Source organism: Abrus precatorius, unplaced genomic scaffold (genome assembly GCF_003935025.1).
Source record: "Abrus precatorius isolate BTA unplaced genomic scaffold, Abrus_2018 Scaffold8, whole genome shotgun sequence".
NCBI classification, from domain to species: domain Eukaryota; kingdom Viridiplantae; phylum Streptophyta; class Magnoliopsida; order Fabales; family Fabaceae; genus Abrus; species Abrus precatorius.
The window spans coordinates 19220957-19243692 of record NW_020874428.1 but is presented as its reverse complement, the minus strand read 5'-3'; the positions used below and the strand labels follow the sequence as shown (position 1 = coordinate 19243692).

The window sequence follows — 22736 nt, the reverse complement described above, 5'->3', positions numbered from 1 at the left end:
ATTTTCTGTTTATCTCTCCATAATGAACAAGGGGCAGATAAAGAAAAGGAATTACAATTTTTTTCTATAATGTTTAATTTTTAAATTGAATAAATTTTAAATTATGCTAAAAAATAAAGAATAAATAACTTTTGAGAATTAACATTTATATAATAAATTTGACTCATCATCACAAAGACATATTACATTTTCTTTTTCCTTATGACACCTTTAACTTTTTCATTATTAATATTTATTTTTAATTTTAAAATAAATTAAAATTATTAATTGTGTTAAATAATTTTCTTTTTTCTAAGATTTACTTTTTCTCCCTCAAATTCTCTTCAGTTTTATTGTTTTAATTTTTTGTGTCAAATTTTTATTTTCTTATCTTATGTCAAATACAATATATCTTGAATTAAATTCAGTTTACTAATTTTAAATTTAGAGTATGTTTGATTTTATTTTTCAATACAATATATCTTATGTCAAACTGTTTTGTTTTTAAAATCAAATATTTTCTTAGTTGTTGCTCCTCAAATCTAAATTATTATACTTTTTAATTATAATATATATATATATATATATATTTATTGTATAGTTGAAAAAATAAATTTATGTATAATTTAAAGTTTTACTTAAACTATAAATGTACATGAATTGTACAAGATAATTATTAATAATATACAAAAGTGTCATACTTGCCCTTATTCCTTTTGCATAAACTTAGGGACATGTCAAAATTTGTTTTGAGATCTTAGTTAAAATTTATAGAGAAACTTAACGCATGATAAATAAACAATTAATTCTCACATTTTTTTAGCCTCCTAAGTTGTAAACTGAATTATCTAAATTCCATAATAAAAGTAATTCTAACATTTCACTTTTTTTATAGGTAACGTTAATAATATTTGATTAGCAATCAATTTATACATTTGTTTCAGAGTGGAATAAGAGCAATTAGTATTTTGTATAATTTTATTCACCAATTAAATTCCTGGTGATATTTCTTTTATAAATGTTAACAATTTTATCTAGGACACTGTTTTCAAATACATGTTCATATATATATATATATATTATTTAGAATTTTCTATTGCTACAAATATTGAAAACTTAGAAATAAAAAGTAGCATGTTAGTATTTCACTGCAACACTTCGATATTAGTAATCTAATTTAATAATTTACTTTACAAAATACCCATGAAGGTCTGAAGGGGACGGGAATTCAAAGGTTAAGAGAAAAACATTGAAATTTTATGGTATAGATAGTTTTAAAAAGTTAACTGGTAGATAAAAAATAAAATAATAGAAAATTAGAAATAGTGATGTATAAGAAATTACACATGCAATCAATTTTTATCAATAATGAAAATTTTTCATGATCATTTCAACCAAGAGCAATCATTATGCCACTGTATAATAGGACGTAAGTTTTTATTTAATTTAGTTAGTAAATTTTATAACCAATCATAACAAATCCTTATTTAATAAAATTTGTGATTATATCTCTAATACAATGGTATTATATTATTACCTATGTTTCTCTTTATCTGCACTTATTGGTATAAAAACTTTTAGATAATAATAACTATTATTATTATTATTTTATTAATATTTCTCTTTTATTTAAAAGTTTTAAGTATAATGAATAAAATAATTATACTAGTTGAGAAATTTGAAGGTAAAAAAAAACTACTAATAGATGACACAATTTTTATATAATTTAACTAGTGTGTTCTATAATAATTTTTATATCTATTATTTGTATAAATATTACACATATTTTATACTTTCAAGATAATAAATAAAAATTAAATTTAAATGCATTTATAATAGACAATATTTTTATACTATCATCCAATTGTGAATTCTCATAACAATAAAATTTATTAATTTCTGTATTGATTAAATCACATTATAATATATTTTAATTAATTGGTAATGTAAAAAGTTTGCATGGATAATACACGAATTTAAACTCAACCAAATATATGTTTTTTGTTTTTCCTTTGGAGCATATAAAACAAGTAATATTTATCAAAATGAGAAATTGTTATCTAGTTTAATCGCTTTTGACTGGAATCACACTGGTGCTACAAGTAAGTCAATAGTGGACTTAGTGGAGCTTAATTATACCCATACACACGTGTCTTTAAGGGGAAAACTCTACCTACTGCATTTTCCCTTCAAAAGATTCAAAGGAACGGTGCCCTTTCAAACCAATATGTACTACACATTCTATCTCACCCCTCAACTCTCACTCATTGGTTCATTATCATGGAAGAAAACCAACCTCCATTGAGCTCCAAGATCTCAACAGTGGTACCCGCAACCTCACGACGCGATGAAAACAGCGCGTGGCATCTGAGCAACATGGACCTGCTCGTGAAGCTCCACTACATCAGAGCCGTTTATTTTTTCATCAACGACGCAGCACTGGGGCTCTCAATTTGCGACCTCAAGGAACCCATGTTCCTTCTCCTCGACGACTTAGCGCACTTATCAGGTCGGATCCGAGTGGAGGAATCGGGTCGAGCCTTCATAAAGTGCAACGACGCCGGCGTGCGCATCGCTGAGTCCCACAGTGACATGATCCTTGAAGAATGGTTCAACCAAAATGGGTATTCCACTGAAGATCTTGTCCATGATCACATGCTTGGTCCCGACCTTGGTTTCTCTCCTTTGGTTTTCGTCAAGGTATGTCGTTTACTCGTTTTAGTTATTCATTAATTTATTGTTTACCGTTGTCAATGTCTCTCCAACCATTTTCGTAGACTATATCCTCCCATATATTAATCACCCAGATTATTTCGTTCAGATGCTTTACTTTCTAATTTTTTTTTATTTATGAAACGATATTTATTTTTTATGTATAGTAATATTAAAATGAATAATATTTCATAAAGTTAGAAGTTGATTTTTTTAAATAGCTTGGTAAAAATTTACAAGTATCCATTGCCTTGCGGTTTATATATATATATATATATATATATTGCCAATTTCATGAAAGATGTGAAAGTAAATTCTTTTTAAAATTATTTTTTATTAGTAAGTTTCGTACATTATATGAGTATTTTTAAATTTAGATAAAAATTTATGAATAAAAATTAATTAATTAATTAATAGAATAATAAATATTTGTTATTACTGATAATTATTATTATTTTGGTTAAGTAAGAATATATTTAAAAATAAAAACTTAATATGATATGGTGAATCCTAGAAAAGGATTTAGTTGATTTGACATAACGTACCGAAACTTAAAATGATTAAATTTAAGCGATGATGTTTAAAAAGAATAAAAAAAGAAAATTAGATATTTAATGAAAAAGTCACACAACTTGGTATAAAAGAAAATAATTTTTAAAGATACTTTCGTCTAAAAGTTAAAACTATATAATATAAGAGTGAATTATAAAGTAAAATTTATTTAAAAATACAAAATTACACGTGTCTCACTTTTTATTAATGAGTCTCAATAAATTTTAGTTAATTATAAAATTAAAATTTTAGAAAGTTCATTTATGATTCTAAAATACATCTTATATACATTCGAATATGAAGGCATATACTAGCATAACACCTGGCAAATTGATTAGCTAGGACGTATTATACATAAAATGGCTACATAGTGATAGTAGAAATGAATGTCAGCGCTGAAGTATAATTAAATCTTTTAAAGTCCCATATATCATGGAAATTTATTTTATAATTAATAATTCCATAAAATCTCCTATATGAAAGAAAATTAAGCAGTGATCATAGAAATTTCTATCTGAGGATGTCGGCGAATTGATGGATAGGTGGTTATTAAAGAATGCATCACATTTTCTTGGACAACGAATTGATGGATACGGCAATTCTCTTTCTCTTATTTAATTTTTTGTCTGGGCTAAAGTGGACTTAAACGCACCTAAAATATTCCTATACATATGGTCTATTGTAAATTCTTAAATTAACATAATCTAGACAGATTTATAGTTTTAGAAGTCTTTCCCAACACATATGAATGCCAAATTATGAAATTAAAAATTAATAGTGATTATTTCCTTTTTCACTTTCCTTGCCTCTAGCTTGTCCCAAATGTTTTTTCCCTCATACGTCTCGCGTGCTTGTGTGCCCATTGATAGGTACAATCATTAATTTTCTAGATAAAGGCTAAAGCATGCATCAACGTACCCTTCATACGCATATGTAACTTTTTTTAATGTGGAAATTAAAGTATTATTCATGATATACACGAGTGTGTATTTCTACATTAAAAAAGTATACCTTTTAAGATATATGGTTGGTGAGAAATAAAATACAAGTGTTAAATGCTTTATGTATCATGTATGTGTGCTATAAATATTCATTTCCTATCATCCTTTTATTTCTATTTAAGTAACTATAATCCCTTCTACTAAAATTGCCTTAACTCCTAACAATACCATCCCTTAATCAACTTGATGGAAATACGGAAATCTCGTTCTCTTTTCGGCGCACAAAACAAGAGACGTAGGCTGCTAGATTTTTCTTTTAACCATTTTGATAACTTCAGTCATGATTAAATTTAAATATTCCAAATAATATTCTTATTAAAAATAAAATATTTAATAAAGTAAAAATTTATTATTATTCATTATTTAAATTAAATCCTAAAAAGTAAAATGAATATTTTAAATGTATATCTAATGACACGTGTAAAACAAATAATAAATTATTTTTTAGTAAAGTTTATAATTTTACTTTTAATAAAAGCTACTGTTTTTTTACACGTACTTTTACACATGTTAATTACATTATGTTACTATTGTGTGCTCAAATTAATTAGTGATATTTATTCAATTTAACCAAAAATTTTGAGTTTGAGTCTTAAATATGCAACTCTCTTATAGAAAAAAAATAAAGAAAAAAAATCACATTAATTTTCAAAAAATAAAAGTGTCACTAAGTAGGTTTTCAAAGATTTGACCTACTGAATTAGTTATCAAAGATTTAATTTGTCATTCAATTAGTTTTTAAAATGGATTAAAACGGTAAAAAAAAAGTTTAACTTGGAGATAAATATAATATTTAAGAGAAAAATCTAAAATTTTCTCAAATAAATTTTGAATAGAACTAGAGTGGTGAAAAAAAACAAATATGATACATAGTGATAAGCATTTTGAAAGGATACTTTGGTAACAATTAAAATCCTTAAAAGATTAATTTGATAGTTCAAATATTTACAAGGTGGTGTGTAAAAATTGATTATTGGGCAAGTGTACCCGCTGCCAGAGTAATATTATGAAAATTTAAATACCAAGTGTTGTATCCACAGGGACTGTTATTAAGAAATTCTTCCTTAATTGCATAATTGTTAATAGATATGAAAAATATATTTTGTTGATGAAATTGCTAAAAGTAAAAGAATAATAAATTAAAAAGGAACAGATATTCTTATGAAAATAAATTATAGAAAATTATGGCTAAAGGTATTCAAGGGAAATAGGCAAGTATTTAGATTGTAAATCCTTCTTAATGTCCTAATAATTGAAATTCTTCTTCAACTACTTAGTTCCAAACTCTTATCGCTGCAGGAAATTCTAAATTAAATCAATACTTTTCTCAAGGATAATGATTCCTAACCCTCAGTTGATCAATCAGAATCTCTTCCTTAATTAATACCCCTAGATTGCATTAAGTTCATTATGAATTCCATAATTAGGGTTAATCCTAATACAGAAAACTCATGTCTTTCTATCTCTAGAAATATATTCAAGTCTTTTTAATTGAGCAATGTTAAATTCATGAAAGAATTTTACTCAAATTCAAACAAGAAAACAAGATAGAAGAAAATTGATACTACTCAATTAAACCCAAGAGAAAGGAACATGAAATAACATTAGAAGAATTCCAGAAAATTTAGTCAATTAGGATTCATTACGTCTAGATACTCAAAGGAAAATTAGAATCTAAACATCTTGAAACTAAAATTACAAAAGATATGAATTAGAACGCTTGATCCCATCCTCTTGCCGTCTCTGAGTCTTTCGTCTCCAAAAACCGCCTCCCTTAGGTTTGAATCCAGTCTTCCTTTTATAGGAATTGTCCTAGGGTTTATTTTCTCGCAAAAGTTTAATTTCTGATGTACGTAAAAGTACATGCCCAAGTATATGGCCATGTACTTTGCCCGTATACATCTCTATTTTTTTAATAGGTGCCCTTCAAACCTTTCCTAACAATTACACGCTCATGTACACGGCCGTGTATCTGGCCGTGTACATCTCTGGTCTCTGATACTTGGCCTTCACAATCTTTATAGGCAGTACACGCTCATATACATGGTCATGCACCTTGATCGTGTATATCTCTGGTTCAGATGATGCATTCCTTGACAACATCAGTGATGTACATGTTCATATACACGGGCGTGTATCTGCCCGTGTATATCTCTGGTTTGATTATTTACATGTTCTCTGCATTCCAGTGCGATACACGACCATATACACGGGCGTGTATCTGCCCGTATATATCTCTGGGTTCTTCTTTCTTCAATTCTTGATATCTTTAAGGTTTTCACATTCTTGATCCTTTTTCCTAAAATATAAATAAAATGAGATTAATTATAGTAATTTCTATCAATGAATAGCTTAAAAACTCTCATCATGTAGGATTAAGTATTTAGATCATTTATCAAATTCTCCCGAACTTGAACGATTGCTTGTCCCCAAGCAAAGGAATGGATCAATTTTACCCTTGACAACAAAGAATTAAATTCCTGAAATTTTATTATTGTTATTTTTATTTTATTTTTCAAATTTTTAAAGGGAAAGTAATTCTTAAACATCAAATTGTGCCTTCTTTTGCTCTCAACCTCTGTAACTTCAGACAGAACTGAAATAAGGACCTCTCTACCATTAGCTCTTAAAATTTTAATTCAAAACTTTGAATTCTTCCACAAGGTGTTATTTAATTTTCTTCACTTTGAGCCACGATCGGCTAATAGGGTGCATTTTATGCTCCATCCCAATTAGCACAAGGTATTAATGGAAATTCTACCACTTGCTTTCCACATCGGTACCTCAAACAATTTCAAGGTTCTAGAATGTGGTATCCGAACATTGCCTGCAATCCACATTCAACTAGATATACTTCTATGGCATGCTCTTTTATTTCTAAGCAGAGCCCCAATTTTTCAGATATTAACGATTCTATTAATTGCATAATTTTTTTTTTGCATAGATTCAAGGACATAAATTCAAGGTCCTCAAATCAGAAAAATCTACCGATACTTCAATCGAGAAACAATCAAAAACACAATTCTAATATCTAGAATAACTGCATATGAACTTTATTTTTGTTTTCATTTTTATTTTCAGGAATATCATCTTCTAATGTAACAATAAAATTGACTCAGTATTGCTTAAGAATAAAACAACAATTCAGTTCAAACATCTATAATTATCTACCCCACAGTGTAAGATTTGCATTATCCTCAATCAAATATAAGAAATAGAGTGCAACTGAAACTTCCCTAAAAAGTAAGTAAATAAGCAAAGAGTCTTGGGAAGCAAAACTAATCTGAGATTGAATTGGAAAGGGAACCTAATCAAAATTGATTTATAAGGAAATTTTACTCAGTTCAGAATGACAAGAGTAACGAACTATCAAAATGACGCAATAAAGAACAAAAATAGTAAAGAGACAAAAGCAATTTAATTCCTAAAATAACATAAGTAAAAGGAAATTCAAAAATTGTTTCTATCCTAATTTTAAGCTAAACTAAACTGCAGCACTAGCATCGCTCAAGTTTTCATCATCTGTACTGAAGAAGTGATCAGAAGAGGGTGGAGATGGATGGAGAATTGCCGGTGTTGAGATGCCAAAGTGAGTAAACAGAGTAGCAAAGTTGGCTTCGACTGTGGATTCTAGTCTAGCCAAACAATGAATACAGTCTCGGTGGCTGCTCCTCAAAGATCGTTGGGATGTAACGATCTGCTGCAGGTGATGGTGAATGGGCCTGGGAGCTTCAGTAGATGCAGGGGGCTATCGATCCTAGGTGGTTGTGAGGGGAGCTCATCAAGGGGGTCGTCTTGGGCAGCAGTTGGGGTATCGGCTATTGGTTCAAAATGCATGGCTCTCACTGTGTCGTGCAGGATAGGGGCCATGTTATTCACTAGTGTTAAACCAGAATCGTTGCTCAGAATTCCTAACCCTTTAGCCAAACGAGTGACATAAGGACCCACACAAATACTCTCAACTCAATCATCACTAGCTTGAGAGAATAGAAATTTTGCTAAACAAATAGCTAGGTGGATTGGTATTTTATCAATCATGCTATGCAGATATTCTAGGTCCTTTGTATCCACAACCCCGAAACTGTGACCTCTCCAGTGAGAGTGTGGGCTAACAGGACATGTACATATCTCCAAGCCGGGTTCTTCAATATGGAGGCTTTCGATCGAGCAGGATTCCAATCTTTCTCAGTAATGCTAATCCTTCGTCAGAATTCTCTATTCAAGCAACCCAAAAGGGGAATATGAGCAAGGTTTCGGTACTCTTCAGTAAGTACAAAATTAGCTGTGTAAAGCCCCATTCGGAAGGAGAATTCAGAATAGCTCATCTTGTACATGGTGTACATCATCCTGAATTGAATGAAATCTTCATAGTCCTAACCAGAAAAATTTTGCTCAACAACTAAGGTGGTGAGGAATTCTAAAGTGAGTTCTTTATAAGTAGGCTCAATGATAGAAAACAGAACTTTCCAATGTCCTACTCCTATCAATTCTCTCACTTCATCAACCAAATTGTAATGTTGTAGAACCTCCCAATCAATGTATTTGCTCTTGTCCCAAACCCTTGTTTTCAACTTATCGTACCTTGTGAGATGAGCAGGGGCGTTGAATCGGAGTAGCTGGGATGGAGAGGGTTATGGTGGTCGCTTAGTCTGAGGACGAGGGCGTTTTCTCACTAGTTCCTTGCCTCTTCTTTGCGTTTTGGAAGATGACCCGTCAGCCATGGTGGTTGCAGAGAAGGAAGACTGGGTGTGGGGGAAAGAAGAAGTAGTTGCAAAAATTTTCTGCGCAGAGGAAACAGAGAAAAAGTGGGAATGTGGGGCTTTGCAACCAAAAATTTTTGGGGTTTGAGAGGGTGGAGTTTTCAGAGACGAAGAAATAGTGAACTAGAAACAAAGGAGGAGGAAAGGGAAACCTAGATTTTGAAGGGGATTTAAAACAGGGTTTATAGAAACAGAGGTGCAGCACGGGATTTAAAACAAGGGAGATTATTGCGCCAGATACACGGCCGTGTATCTGGGTTTGTAAATCGCGGTCCAAGTATTTTAAAACAGATCACAAAACCGTGCGTGTACACGGTTATATACATGACCGTGTATCTGGCCGTGTACATCACTGTCTGACAACAATTACACGAAATAAAAGTACACGACCATGTAGATGACCGTGTATCTCACTGCCTCCTCTCTTTTTATTCTTTCCTTTATGCATTTTTATTATTTTTATTTTTATTTTTTTAGTATTATGATTGTGAATAAATGCAATTAAATGAGCCAATAAATAACTAAATTATAATAACTAAAACTTCCTAACCTAAACAAATAATTAACCAAATTAAAGCTAACTAAACCTACATAACCTACGCTACTCGATATGATTCAATATTCAATATGGAGGAGTTTGAGCTCCTCATTTTCAAAAGTTTGAAATTGACCTCCCTTGTATAGTTTTAGTCTGTGTCTATTCACCTTATAGTTTCCTTTTTCCAGATGTGTCAATTCTACTGTACCATAAGGAAACACTTCATGCATCGTAAACGGCCCAGACCAACGGGATTTGAGTTTACCTGGGAATAATTTGAGGCAAGAATTGTACAACAGTACTACATCACCTTTTTGGAATTGTTTACCTCCCTTGATTTTTCTATCATGGTATACTTTCATCCTCTCCTTGTAGATCCTGGAGTTTTTGTAGGCCTCCATGCGCCACTCTTCCAGTTCATTCAATTGCATTAACTGCTTGTTTTCTGCATGATCAATATCCATATTTAGAGATTTAATTGCCCAGAATGCCTTATGTTCTAATTCAACTGGGAGATGACAGGCTTTCCCAAATACAAGTCTATATGGTGTAGTGCCTATGGGAGTTTTAAAAGCTGTCCTGATAGCCCACAAGGCATCATCTAATTTGTCAGCCTAGTCCTTCCTATTCCTCTCTACTGTCTTTTCTAATACTCTTTTCAACTCCCTATTTGCTACCTCAACTTGGCCACTCGTTTAAGGATGGTATGGGTAGCAATTTTATGGGTGACTCCATATTTATTCAAAACTTTTTCTAGTTATGTATTGCAGAAATGTGTACCCCTATCACTAATTAAAGCTCTTGGCGTGCCAAATCGTGAAAACAACTTTTTTAGAAACCTAGTGACTACTCTTGCCTCATTAGTTGGTAATGCTTGTGCCTCTACCCATTTTGACAAATAATTAATAGCCACTAAAATATATTTATTCCCTTTTGAACTAGGAAAGGGGCCCATAAAATCTATCCTCCAAACATAAAAAATTTCACAAGTTAAGATGTAATTTTGAGACATTTCATTCCTTTGAGAGATATTACTTGTCCTCTGGCAATTATTGCACAACTCAACATACCTGTGAGCATCTTTAAAGATAGAGGGCCAGTAAAATCCAGAATCTTGCACCTTTTTAGCTGTCCTATTCCCAGAATGATGTCCTCCAGCAGGGCTAGTATGACAGTGTCATAGAACTTTTTCATTCTTCGGAGTGTGACACACATCTTCTAATAATCTGGTCTGCACAAATTCGAAACAAATATCGATCCTCCCAAAAGTAGTATTTCAAGTCATAAAAGAATTTCTTCTTTTGTTGACTTGAAAACTCTTGTGGTAGAACCTTAGCAACCAAATAGTTAGCAAAATTCGCAAACTATGGTAAATAAAAATTGGAAGCAGTTACGACATTGTACAGATGTTCTTCTGGAAATTTTTCATTGATGCTTCCTTCTTCCAATTTCTCCATGCTGGGATTCTCCAACCTTGACAAGTGATCAACAGCTAAGTTTTCTGACCCCTTATCCTTGATTTCCAAGTTGAATTCCTGCAGTAACAAGACCCATCTCATTAGTCTCGGCTTTGCATCACTTTTACTTAGCAAATAACGTAATGCAGAATGATCTGTATATACTATCACTTTAGACAGAATTAAATATTGGCAAAATTTATCAAACGCAAACACCGCAGCTAATAGTTCTTTTTCTATCGTAGTGTAATTCTCTTGGGAACTTGTTAGGGTCTTGCTAGCATAAATAATAGGTTGAAAATGCTTGTCTTTTCTTTGGCCAAGTACAGCTCCCACAGCATAGTCGCTTACATCACACATTAATTCAAATGGATAATTCCAATCCGGACCGCATAAAATAGGGGCTTGGGTCAGCTTTCCTTTCAGTAGCTCAAAAGCATTTAAGCACTCCTCATCAAAATTAAAGGAATTCTCTTTTTCTAAAAGCTTGGTCAGAGGTTTGGTGATTTTGGAGAAGTCCTTGATAAACCTCCTGTAGAAGCCTACATGGCCTAAGAAGCTTCGAATTGCTTTGACAGATGTAAGGGGTGGTAGCTTTTTTATTGTGTCAATTTTTGCTTTATCCACCTCAATTCCCTTGCAGGAGATTTTATGACCAAGTACAATGCCCTCTTGTACCATAAAATAATATTTCTCCCAATTAAGCACCAAATTAGTTTCTTCACATCTTTGAAGCACTCTTGATAAATTCTGTAGGCAATGGGAGAACGAATCACCGAAGACTGAGAAGTCATACATGAATATCTCCATTATATCCTCTACCATCTCGTCGAATATAGACATCATACACCGTTGAAAAGTTGCCGGTGCATTACATAATCTGAATGGAATTCGGCGATAAGCAAATGTTCCGTATGGGCATGTGAATGTAGTTTTCTCTTGATCTTCCGGTGCTATTGGAATTTGAAAGTATCCTGAGAGGCCGTCTAGGAAGCAGTAAAACATATGGCCTGAGAGACACTCGAGCATCTGGTCAATAAATGGGAGAGGGAAGTGGTCTTTCCTTGTCGCATCATTCAGCTTCCGGTAATCAATACAAACCCACCATCCAGTGACAGTTCTAGTAGGCACCAACTCATTCTTCTCATTAGGAACTACAATCATCCCCTTTTCTTTGGAACGACTTGCACTGGGCTCACCCACGGACTGTCTGAGATGGGATAGATCATTCCGGCATCCAGTAGCTTGATCACTTCTGCTTTCACCACTTCTTTCATGTTTGGATTTAGTCTTCTTTGTGGTTGCACCACCGCCTTAAAGTCAAACTCCATCAAAATTTTGTGAGTGAAAAAAGAAGGACTAATCCCTCTAATGTTAGAGATCCTCCATGTTATTGCTTTCTTGTGCTCTCAAAGCACATTCAGTAGCTGGCCTTTTTGTTCTTGTGTTAGTTTTGAAGCGATGATGACGGGTAACTTGCAACTGTCTTCCAAGAAAGCATACTCCAGATGTTCAGGTAGAACTTTCAGTTCTACGTCTGGTGGTTTCTCAGTGGATGGGCTGGGCTGCTTCTCTGAATTTTGTTCCAGAGCTTCAAAGTTCCTCTTTCTCAATAATGGTTTAGTGGCTTCCAGATGATACAACTGTTCTTGAGTTAGCAAACCCATATTATCTGTTCCTTCTTCATGTATCAAGCTTCTTTCCAACAAGTCTGAGATCAAGAATTCCTCTGTAAATTTAGAAACAAAGTTATCAATTACATTAATGAAGAAACATGAATCATCTTGTTTCAGGGATTTTTTCATTACTTCAGGAATTTTGAAAGTTACTTCTTCGTCTCCAACTCTCAAAATTAACTTCCCATCACTCACATCAATTATGGTTTTTACAGTAGCTAAAAATGGACGACCTAAGATTAAGGGGACCTCAGTGTCCTCATCCATGTCAAGAATTACAAAATTGACAGGAAAAATAAATTTGTCCACTTTTACAAGCACATCCTCAATGATACCCCTAGGATATTTAATTGACCTATCAGCTAGTTAAATACTCATCCTAGTTGGCCTAAGTTCTCCCAAACCTAATTTCTTAAAAACAAAATATGGCATCAAATTAATGCTAGCACCTAAATAAGCTAAAGCCCTATTAACTATCAATCTACCAATGAGACAAGGAAGAGTAAAACTCCCTGGATCCTTTAATTTCTCGGGCATTTTGTTTTGTAGGATTGCTGAGCATTCTTCATTAAGTGTTACCGTAGCCAACTCCTCCAGCTTCTTCTTGTTCGATAGTAAATCCTTCAGAAATTTGGCGTATTTGGGCATCTGTGCTAAAGTATCAACAAACGGTAAATTTATATGAAGCTGACGAAATAAGGAAAGAAATTTATCAAACTGTTTATCGTCCCTGTCCTTCTTCAATCTAGCTAGGTAGGGGAGTGGAAGTATGAATTTTTTCACTGTAGGGGGTTTCTCCGCAGTCTCCTCTTGAACTTTACCCTTCTCTTCAACCGTAGCCTTTTCTTGTATGTTTTGCCGCTCCTTAATGTTACTACCTTCACCTGCTCCTTAGGATTTGTTTCAGTATTGCTAGGCAGGCTCCCTTGGGGTCTTTCTGAGAGGAGTCTAGAGATTTGACCCAACTGATTTTTCAGATTACGGATTGAGGCTTGTTGATTTCTTAGTCCTATCTCGGTTGATAGAAACCGAGATTCTGAAATTTGAATGAATTTGGTCATCAGCTCCTTAAGGTTTGACTTCTTTTCAGCTGGGGGTGGTGGTTGATGTGAAGCTTGTTGAAACCCTAAGGGTGCGTTGTTCCGCATTGGCTGTTGGTTGTTGTTCCACGGTGGGTTTGCATAGTTCCTCCAGCCCGGATTATTCATGCCATTAAAATTTTGGTACGGTGGTCTGTTTCCTATCACATTGGCATGTTCTTCTTGAGTAGCTCAACAATCATGATTAGGGTGGCCTCCTCCACAAACATCACATCTCATCACTGGAGCAACCGAATGGTTAACAGATAAACCATCAATCTTCTTCCCTAGGGCTTCCACTTGCATTGGCAAGGATGTTACTGCATCAAGACTATAGATCCCCGCAGATTTTGTAGGTTTGGATCGAGTGGAGCTCCACTGATAGCTGTTCATTGCCATTTCTTCAAATAGTTCTTGTGCAGCCCTTGGTGTCTTGCTATTCAGAGTGCCCCCAGCTGCAGCATCTATCATTTGTCTTGTGGCTGGGTTCAACCCATTGTAGAAGGTTTGCACTTGAAGCCAGTTAGGAATCCCATGATGTGGGCATTTCTGCAACAATTCCTTGAACCTCTCCCGTGTATCGTATAACGTCTCTGACTCCAACTGATAGAAGGAAGAGATATCGTTCCTCATTTTGGCAGTTTTCGCAGGAGCAAAATATTTTGCCAAGAATTTTTCTGCCATAGCCTCCCACGAAGTGATAGATCCTCGTGGGAGAGAATTCAACCACTGCTTTGCTCTGCTCTTGAGAGAAAATGGGAATAGTCTCAAGCGGATTACATCATCAGTAGCTCCATTTATCTTGAACGTGTCACAAATCTCTAGAAAGTTAGCGATGTGAGCGTTGGGATCTTCATCTTACAACCCATCAAACTGGACAAACTGCTGAACCATTTGAATAATATTGGGCTTTATTTCAAAATTCCCCTGTAGATCCAGACGGACAATGCTAGACTCTGTCCCCGTTAATGATGGACGAGCATAATCGGACATGTTCCTTGGTTGATCTTCGTTGTTTGTCATTCCTTCCATGTGGGTTTGTGTGTTTTCTTTCTGTACTAGCAGTCGCCTCTCTTTTCGAATTTTTCGCAAAGTTCTTTCGATCTCTTGGTCAAATTCAAATAGTTCTTCAGACAATGCAGTAGAACGGATTCTGATCATACACCAGAAAAATCAGCTCCTAAAAAGAATGAAAGCAGAATAGATAAGTTAATTCAAGACTAAAGAAATAAATAAAATTAGTAAATACGTAATCAATGGAATCCTAATTAAACAGTTCTCGGCAACGGTGCCAAAAACTTGGTGTGTAAGAATTGATTACTGGGCAAGTGTACCCGTTGTCAGGGTAATATTATGAAAATTTAAATACCAAGTGTCGTATTCACATGGACTGTTATTAAGAAATTCTTCCTTAATTGCGTAATTGTTAATAGATATGAAAAATAAATTTTGTTGATAAAATTGCTAAAAGTAAAAGAATAATAAATTAAAAAGGAACATATATTCTTATGAAAATAAATTATAGAAAATTATGGCTAAAGGTATTCAAGGGAAATAAACAAGTATCTAGACTGTAAATCCTCCTTAATGTCCTAATAACTGAAATTCTTCTTCAACTACTTAGTTTCAAACCCTTATCGCTGCAGAAAATTCTAAATTAAATCAATATCTTTCTCAAGGATAATGATTCCTAACCCTCAGTTGATCAATCAGAATCTCTTCCTTAATTAATACTCTTAGGTTGCATTAAGTTCATTATGAATTCCATAATTAGGGTTAATCCTAATACAGAAAACTCACGTCTTTCTATCTCTAGAAATATATTCAAGTCTTTTTAATTGAGCAATGTTAAATTCATGCAAGAATTTTACTCAAATTCAAACAAGAAAACAAGATAGAAGAAAATTGATACTACTCAATTAAACCCAAGAGAAAGGAGCATGAAATAACATTAGAAGAATTCCAGAAAATTTAGTCAATTAGGATTTATTACGTCTAGATACTCAAAGGAAAATTAGAACCTAAACATCTTGAAACTAAAATTACAAAAGATATGAATTAGAACGCTTGATCCCATCCTCTTGCCGTCTCTGAGTCTTTCGTCTCCAAAAACCGCCTCCCTTAGGTTTGAATCCAGACTTCTTTTTATAGGAATTGTCTTAAGGTTTATTTTCTCGCAAAAGTTTAATTTCTGACGTACATAAAAGTACACGGCCATGTATTTTGGCCGTGTACATCTCTGTTTTTTTAATATGTGCCCTTCAAACCTTTCCTAACAATTACACGCTCATGTACACGGCCATACACGGCTGTGTATCTGGCCGTGTACATCTCTGGTCTCTAATACTTGACCTTCACAATCTTTATAGGCAGTACACGCTCATATACATGGTCATGCACCTTGACCGTGTATATCTCTGGTTCAGATGATGCATTCTTTGACAACACCAATGATGTACACATTCATATACACGGTCGTGTATCTACCCGTGTATATCTCTGGGTTCTTCTTTATTCAATTCTTGACATCTTTAAGATTTTCACATCCTTGATCCTTTTTTCTGAAATATAAATAAAATGAGATTAATTATAGTAATTTCTATCAATGAATAGCTTAAAAACTCTCAATTATCATAATGTAAGATTAAGTATTTAGAGCATTTATCACAAGGCTTACTTGATGACACTTTCCTCGATTCAAGTTAAAGATTTTCACAAATTATAAATAACAATTGAAGAAAGTAACAACTATTGCAATCACCGACGTGGTCATGATCATAGTCATGATGAGGAGGTGCTCACGATGGTAGTAATAACTGATACTCTACATGTTGCTACATCGATTATAATATCTATAATAGTTGTTATTTTTGGTTGGTCAACTCTATATGCATCCATAGTTTAACAATATTTGAAGACTAATCAAAACAAAGCTTGTGTTGGAGAAAGTGCAAGATAATAGCAAAAGATTAAAGACTCTAAGGTGGTAACTAACACTAAGATCACGAGTACTATAGATGTACTCATCGTCTTTCTATCAACATTTTCTCACATCTTCAAGTGTTCGTACTCCTATTGTGGGGAAGCTGAGGAAGTCCTACTCTTATTTGAGGTTGTCCAAGACCCCAAGCTTGTCTCAAAATGTGTCTATAATTATTGTTCAATGAAATTAATTAGATAATATAAATTCAAGTAAGTCTTATATGGTTTAAAATTAACTTATCGTAGTTTGCCAAAAGCTCAATATCTACAAACTCTTTGAACCCCTTCTTAACGTGAGTAGTTTGGAAGACTTCATCAACACAGATGTCTCTCTCGAGTTTTATCCACAATATAAAATTAGTTTAGGAAAAAAAATATGTAATAGTTTATATACTAAATAAGAAATAAAATAACATTATATAAACCATACAAAAGTGTACACTCAATCACAGTTATATTTTACGCATGTAGAGCAATTTTTCTTTCTATTGAGTTTCTTCAATGAGTGAGAATTATTTTAGCACTTATCTTTAGCTACAAGTGTGATGTTGATCCTACAAGAAATACTTCAAAGCTTAAGTTAATAAGGAGTCTGACAAAGTTTCTCTATAGGTAAAAAGTGAACTTACATGGGAGTTTGAAGTCTCTCCCTTTATATAGACGAAGATAGCTGCGAGTTTTTAGTTTTAACCAGGATGCTAACATTAGCTAATTGATTGATATAATGTGAGTTGAGTTTTGATGAAACTAAACTTACACAAAGATTAGGTGGATAAACTTGTTAGCAGAAGATTAGGTACATCATTCACGTTGACTGAGGAATAAGACCTTAGCAGGTTCGTCTAAAAAATAATCTATCTTAATGGTTTTAGATCTAAGTGGTCTGATATCGAGTCTAACGGTGGTAAAGATAGATTTAAGATTCCAATTACAATTATAATTATTTGACTATGGTAAATTATAGAAAAATTGCTACCCTGTAAAATAACATAAGAAAATCATTTTTAATATGTTTTTTAAAAAATAATTGCATTTGATTACATAATTGGCAACTGTTCCAAAATATTGTGGTTTTTTGTGGGTAAAAATTGTTGCCTAAACCAAAGGCAACACTAAGTCTAGAACGGTGAAAAACTCTTGTCATACCATTGCCAAAAGTAAAAATGACGATTTGTTAGTATAAGATAAAATTTATAACGGTTGGATTAGAACCAAAATGTTGTAGTATATGTTGACCTGAATCACCTTTCACAACCCTTTGTTTCCACCTTTTAAAAGCAAACGTTGCCAAAATGGTGATAGAGGCCTTCCCATACCGATCAGGACACTAACCCCTCTTTTATGGCACCAAATATTTTGCTTGCGCAGGCATTTGTGAATCTTCACGATTGAATATCCTCCAAATAATATATAATCATTAGAATGAATCGTTTTGTGGACAGTTAGAATGATGTGATGTATCTATACGGCGACAACAGTGGTGATAAAGTTATTGTTGTAAAGATAAGGAGTGATGTCTGTGCAGATGTCAATGGCCCTCGAATTGTCACCCTTTTCGTCACCCACACGAGATTACGTTCGTGTCAACATCTCATGACCCATGGGGTGGTGTTCTTCCACAAAATTGAGCTCCTTCTTTGACCTTGAGGAATCCAATGATCACCCTATCTTGACCTCTTTCCTCACTCCATCAAATTGTTTTGCTTTTGGTTCCTAATTCAAGACATGTAGACTAGTTGTTCCATTTGGAGCATTTGCATCACCACACTTGGACCTTTTTCATTCAATTCTTGTCCTTGACATGCTTGGTTATGTTGGGGTGTATTTTTTTCATCGGCATTCTCATTATATGTAAAGGCAAAATACAAATCAAGCTCAAAAGAAATTTTATCAAACTACTGTAGACTTAACTATTTTATGTGATAGTAAATGTTAAATTTTAAAAGGATTATATGAAAAAAAATTCTGATTAGCAAGTGAAAATGTTAAAATGAATGTGTGATTACGAAAAAAAATTGCATAGGAGAGTGATTGGAATAGCACTTATTGAAAAGAAGATAATAGAATATCGATTAAAATAATTTAAACATGTGCGAAGGAGATCAGAAACATCAATAAAGACAATTAATTGTATGATCTTTAGTTTTGTAAAAAATATAGACGGAGAGAATAGAACTTTAAAAAAAGTATTAAAAAAATCTCATGATAAATAATTATTTAAAATTTTAATTTTTAAATTAATTCACTTGCATATATTTTAGAAGATAAAATATAATAAAATACATACACATAATGAATAACAAAATTGGCAAATTTCAGTCATGAATTGTTTTATTTACTATTATAACTAATAACTAATCTTTTAAAATGTATTTCTTTATTTTGAAAAGAAAAATCTTATATTGTTACAGTGGTGATATTTATGAGAAGGAAGTGATGCATTATATCGTCACATGATCAGTATCGTTATCGATGTAAGAAAATTTGATTAATGGCTAGTCATATTTAATACATGTATCTAGCTTGGTCAATTGTAAATATAGAAAACTTGCTATTTATTACATAATTTTTATAATATTTTTTTACAACTTGTTTTTTTTTTCATATATTCTTTTGATTATATTACTTATCTCATCCCATATATATTTTTCTTTATTATCTTTTTATCTCTTTCTTAATTGTAAAAATAATTGTAAAATTGCAGTACTAATTGGTCATTCCAACTTGCCAATGAAAATAATATTTCGTTCTAGTGCTTTCTTTATCATGGTCCTACTTTGGTCATGTTCGGTGGTGTGATGGTTGGGTACGTGCAAAATAAGGCTTGTATTCAAGATTCACTTTTGTTTTCAAATTTTATTGATTTGAGTCTAAAAAATTAAAAACTACTTTATTCTAATGTTTTTAATCCATCATCTTCATCTATACACTAAAATCTTCATTAATGATATGAATATTAACTTGAATTTAAAATCCTAATTGAATATATTCATTGATTTTAATTGAAGGAATTGTTGAGAATATTAAAAGACACCGTTGAGAAGACACCTATCTGTGTCTCTCCACTCTCACCTCAAATCAAATATCCCACTGAGAAACATTACACAAGACACGATGTTTAAGTTCAAGCATACGATTGTTGATTTTTCAATAAATTTAAGGCTCAAGGAAAGAAAACCTTAACCAAAAGCCTATATTTACAAGGAAGAGTGCACTAATTGAGGCTTCTTTCATTATAGGCTATAACATAAAACTCACGTATAGTACAAAAGCTCTCTATAAGACCAATTCTACAATAAATAATATTCTTTGGTTATTTATTGCTGCATGGTCTGTGTGTTGGATTTTCAACTCAATAATACTATAATTTTGGAGTTCTTTACAAGCAAATGTTCAACACTCTAGGATTACTTTCTGTAATGTAGTTTAGTCACCTGTCATCTTTATAAGTAAAAGAATATGTACTATAGGTCTAAGGGATCTAAAAAAATTTCACTCTACAAAATCAATTTTAATTAACAAATATTCATTAGATCATTACTATATGCATAATAGTATTCATTAATCATTAGTATATTACGGCATGCCCTTGGTACATGCAACTAAATTTATCTGCTGCTATGATGTTTTGAATCTAGTTCACTTGGTTCAAATGTGGAGGGCTCTGTGTGGGACTCAGCTGGTCTCATGTCCTTGGAGATGCTTTTTCAGCTTTCAACTTCATCAACAAGTGGAGCCAAATACTGTCAGGTCAAATGCCACCAAAATCTCTTCTTATGCCAAATCACAAAGAAGCCAAATTCCTACACAATTCAAATTCAGGGAATCCCATTTCTGTTAAAAGGGCTAAAATTGTTGAACAACACTGGCTTGCTACTAATGACACCAAAATGGGTACTCACTCTTTTCACATTAACTCCGAACAACTTGACCACTTGGTAACAAGTGCATTTCCATGTGGTGAAAACCAAATCACCAACAACCCCTTATATTTTGAAACTCTTTCAGCATTGTTGTGGAAATATATAGCTCGCATAAGGGGTGGCTCTGAGCCAAAGATTGTGACAATTTGTACATATGGCACTGATTATAGAAAAATTGATGATGTTCCCACCAATGGCTTGGTGTTAAGCATAGTTGAAGCAAATGTGGTGGTTGGTAAATCTGATGTGTCGGATTTGGCAAAGCTAATTGCTGAGGAAAAGAAGGCTGAAAATAGTATTGTGGAAATGTTGGTGGAAGAAAAAGAAGGCACAGAGGATTTTACAGTTTATGGAGCAAACTTAACATTTGTAAATTTGGAAGAAGCTAAAATTTACGAGGCCAATTTGAATGGACAAAAACCAATTGTGGCGAATTGTAGTATCCATGGAGTGGGTAATCAAGGTGCTGTTTTGGTGCTTCCAGCACCAGAAGATAACAAAGGAAGAATGATAACGGTTTCTTTGCCTGAGAATGAACTTGATCAACTGAAAGATAAGCTAGGAGGAGAATGGGGTGTTGCTTCACATCTATTCTAATGATCCAAAGCATCATTTGGTGGATTATTTTCGTAATTTTGTGATTTTATTTGCTCATGTTTGCTAGCAATAAGAGTACAATTATAAAGAATTTAGTACCTCCTAAGTGAGGAGATACATTTTAAAAGATAAAAGTGGGACTATGGTTGTTGATTAAAATCAATGATTGAGATTGTGATAACATTCAGACACATGTATACCAATTAAGATATAAGGTTATTTACATCTAAATCCTTCACTTTCTAATCAAGTTGTACTTTTATCGTTCAAGATACATTCTTCGTTTTACTTAGATTCAATTATGTTATGCTTGTAGTTTTTAAAATTTTACATTATTTTTATGTATGCACGGTTATGGATTGATTGTATATTTGGGTATACAGTGTGCAAACAGTGATGCTTTTCGAATAAATCGGGTTGAATTAACTTTAACCGTGAGGGTCGACATGCATGGGACATGTATAAGCGCTACTTTGTGATTTGGTGGATGCCTGTTTGTTCATTACAAATTTTATACTTAATTTAATTTATATTTAATGACTAATGAATTAATAAATTATAACTTATAAAAGTTAAATAAAAAGTTTGGATCGAGTGTAAATTTTTTTAAATTTACCTAATATAATAAGATTTCGTTCTTATATATATAAGCTCATTTTCTTCACCCATTTTATTTCAAACTTAATTATCAATATTTTTAGAGGGAAATCTTGTATTAACTGTTAAAATTTTAAGTGTTTATTAGTTTTTTACTTTTTACAATTATTTTAGTTATAAATTTTATTAAAATCATTCATTTTATTTTAGTTAAATTAAATTGTCAAGATAACTTTTTTAATATAATATTTGTTTAGCAAAAAAATTGTTAGTTAAATTTTGAAGATTATTTATTCTAACATTGTAACATATTATACCAACAGATAATTTTATTAATAATATATATTATCAATATATTAAATAATATTATAATGAATTTGTAACGATCACTGGGCCTATTATACTGATTCCCTCCAATGAGTCCACTACAATTGCATCATCACAGTTGGGCCACTCCACTGATTCTGAGGCTGTGATTGGAAGGACTAGTAAAAGGTAGCCTCAGCTACTTCAATACTTTAAGGATTATGTGGTGACTCTACCTCATGCACGTGAGAAAGGCAAATCCGTTAGGAATGATTAGGAAATCACAAGTTTGTTATGATTTTTTTTGCTTTTCCTTTTCCTTTTATTTTAATTGCCTAGTTTTTTGTTAGGCGGTTGTAAGAATGTGCATATATAGCACATTTTTGGTGCAGTAAAGGCAAGAAAAATAGTATTTGGTTGATTATTCTCTCTCTGATTATTCTTCTTCACTCTCTCTGCTCATCTTTTCTGTTATTCTCTTTTCCCATTTACCTTTCATTTGGTGCTTTCATTGAGCTACTCTCCTCCATGGCTGACAACTCCTCTTCATCCGACACCACCAACATCAGCAAATTGC

General features: G+C 32.7%; 1 protein-coding gene and 1 non-coding gene across 3 annotated transcripts; both read left to right on the top strand.

Annotated features, from left to right (window-relative positions):
• Positions 1-2116: 2116 nt before the first annotated feature.
• Positions 2117-21680, top strand: LOC113847091 (protein ECERIFERUM 2-like). 2 transcript variants are annotated; one of them, XM_027475959.1, is made up of 3 exons: positions 2188-2679; positions 20375-20630; positions 20745-21680. In XM_027475959.1, the coding sequence occupies exons 1-3, from the start codon at positions 2260-2262 to the stop codon at positions 21254-21256; spliced, it is 1188 nt and encodes a 395-aa protein (XP_027331760.1). In that variant the 5' UTR covers positions 2188-2259; the 3' UTR covers positions 21257-21680. The 2 variants fall into 2 exon arrangements, with proteins under 2 accessions (XP_027331759.1, XP_027331760.1); XM_027475958.1 differs by having other exon boundaries at positions 2117-2679; positions 20375-21518.
• On the top strand, positions 14284-14390 carry LOC113848620. The gene has a single exon (XR_003501884.1). It is a non-coding gene; the product is annotated as a small nucleolar RNA R71 (small nucleolar RNA).
• Positions 21681-22736: the final 1056 nt, after the last annotated feature.

What these genes read in the sequence shown, in the direction of transcription:
- LOC113847091 (XM_027475958.1), top strand. Translation starts at nt 2,260, where the DNA reads ATGGAAGAAAACCAACCTCCATTGAGCTCCAAGATCTCAACAGTGGTA. An exon ending in CTCCTTTGGTTTTCGTCAAG is followed by an intron (nt 2,680 to 20,374) that starts GTATGTCGTTTA and finishes TTTTGAATCTAG; the next exon opens with TTCACTTGGTTCAAATGTGG.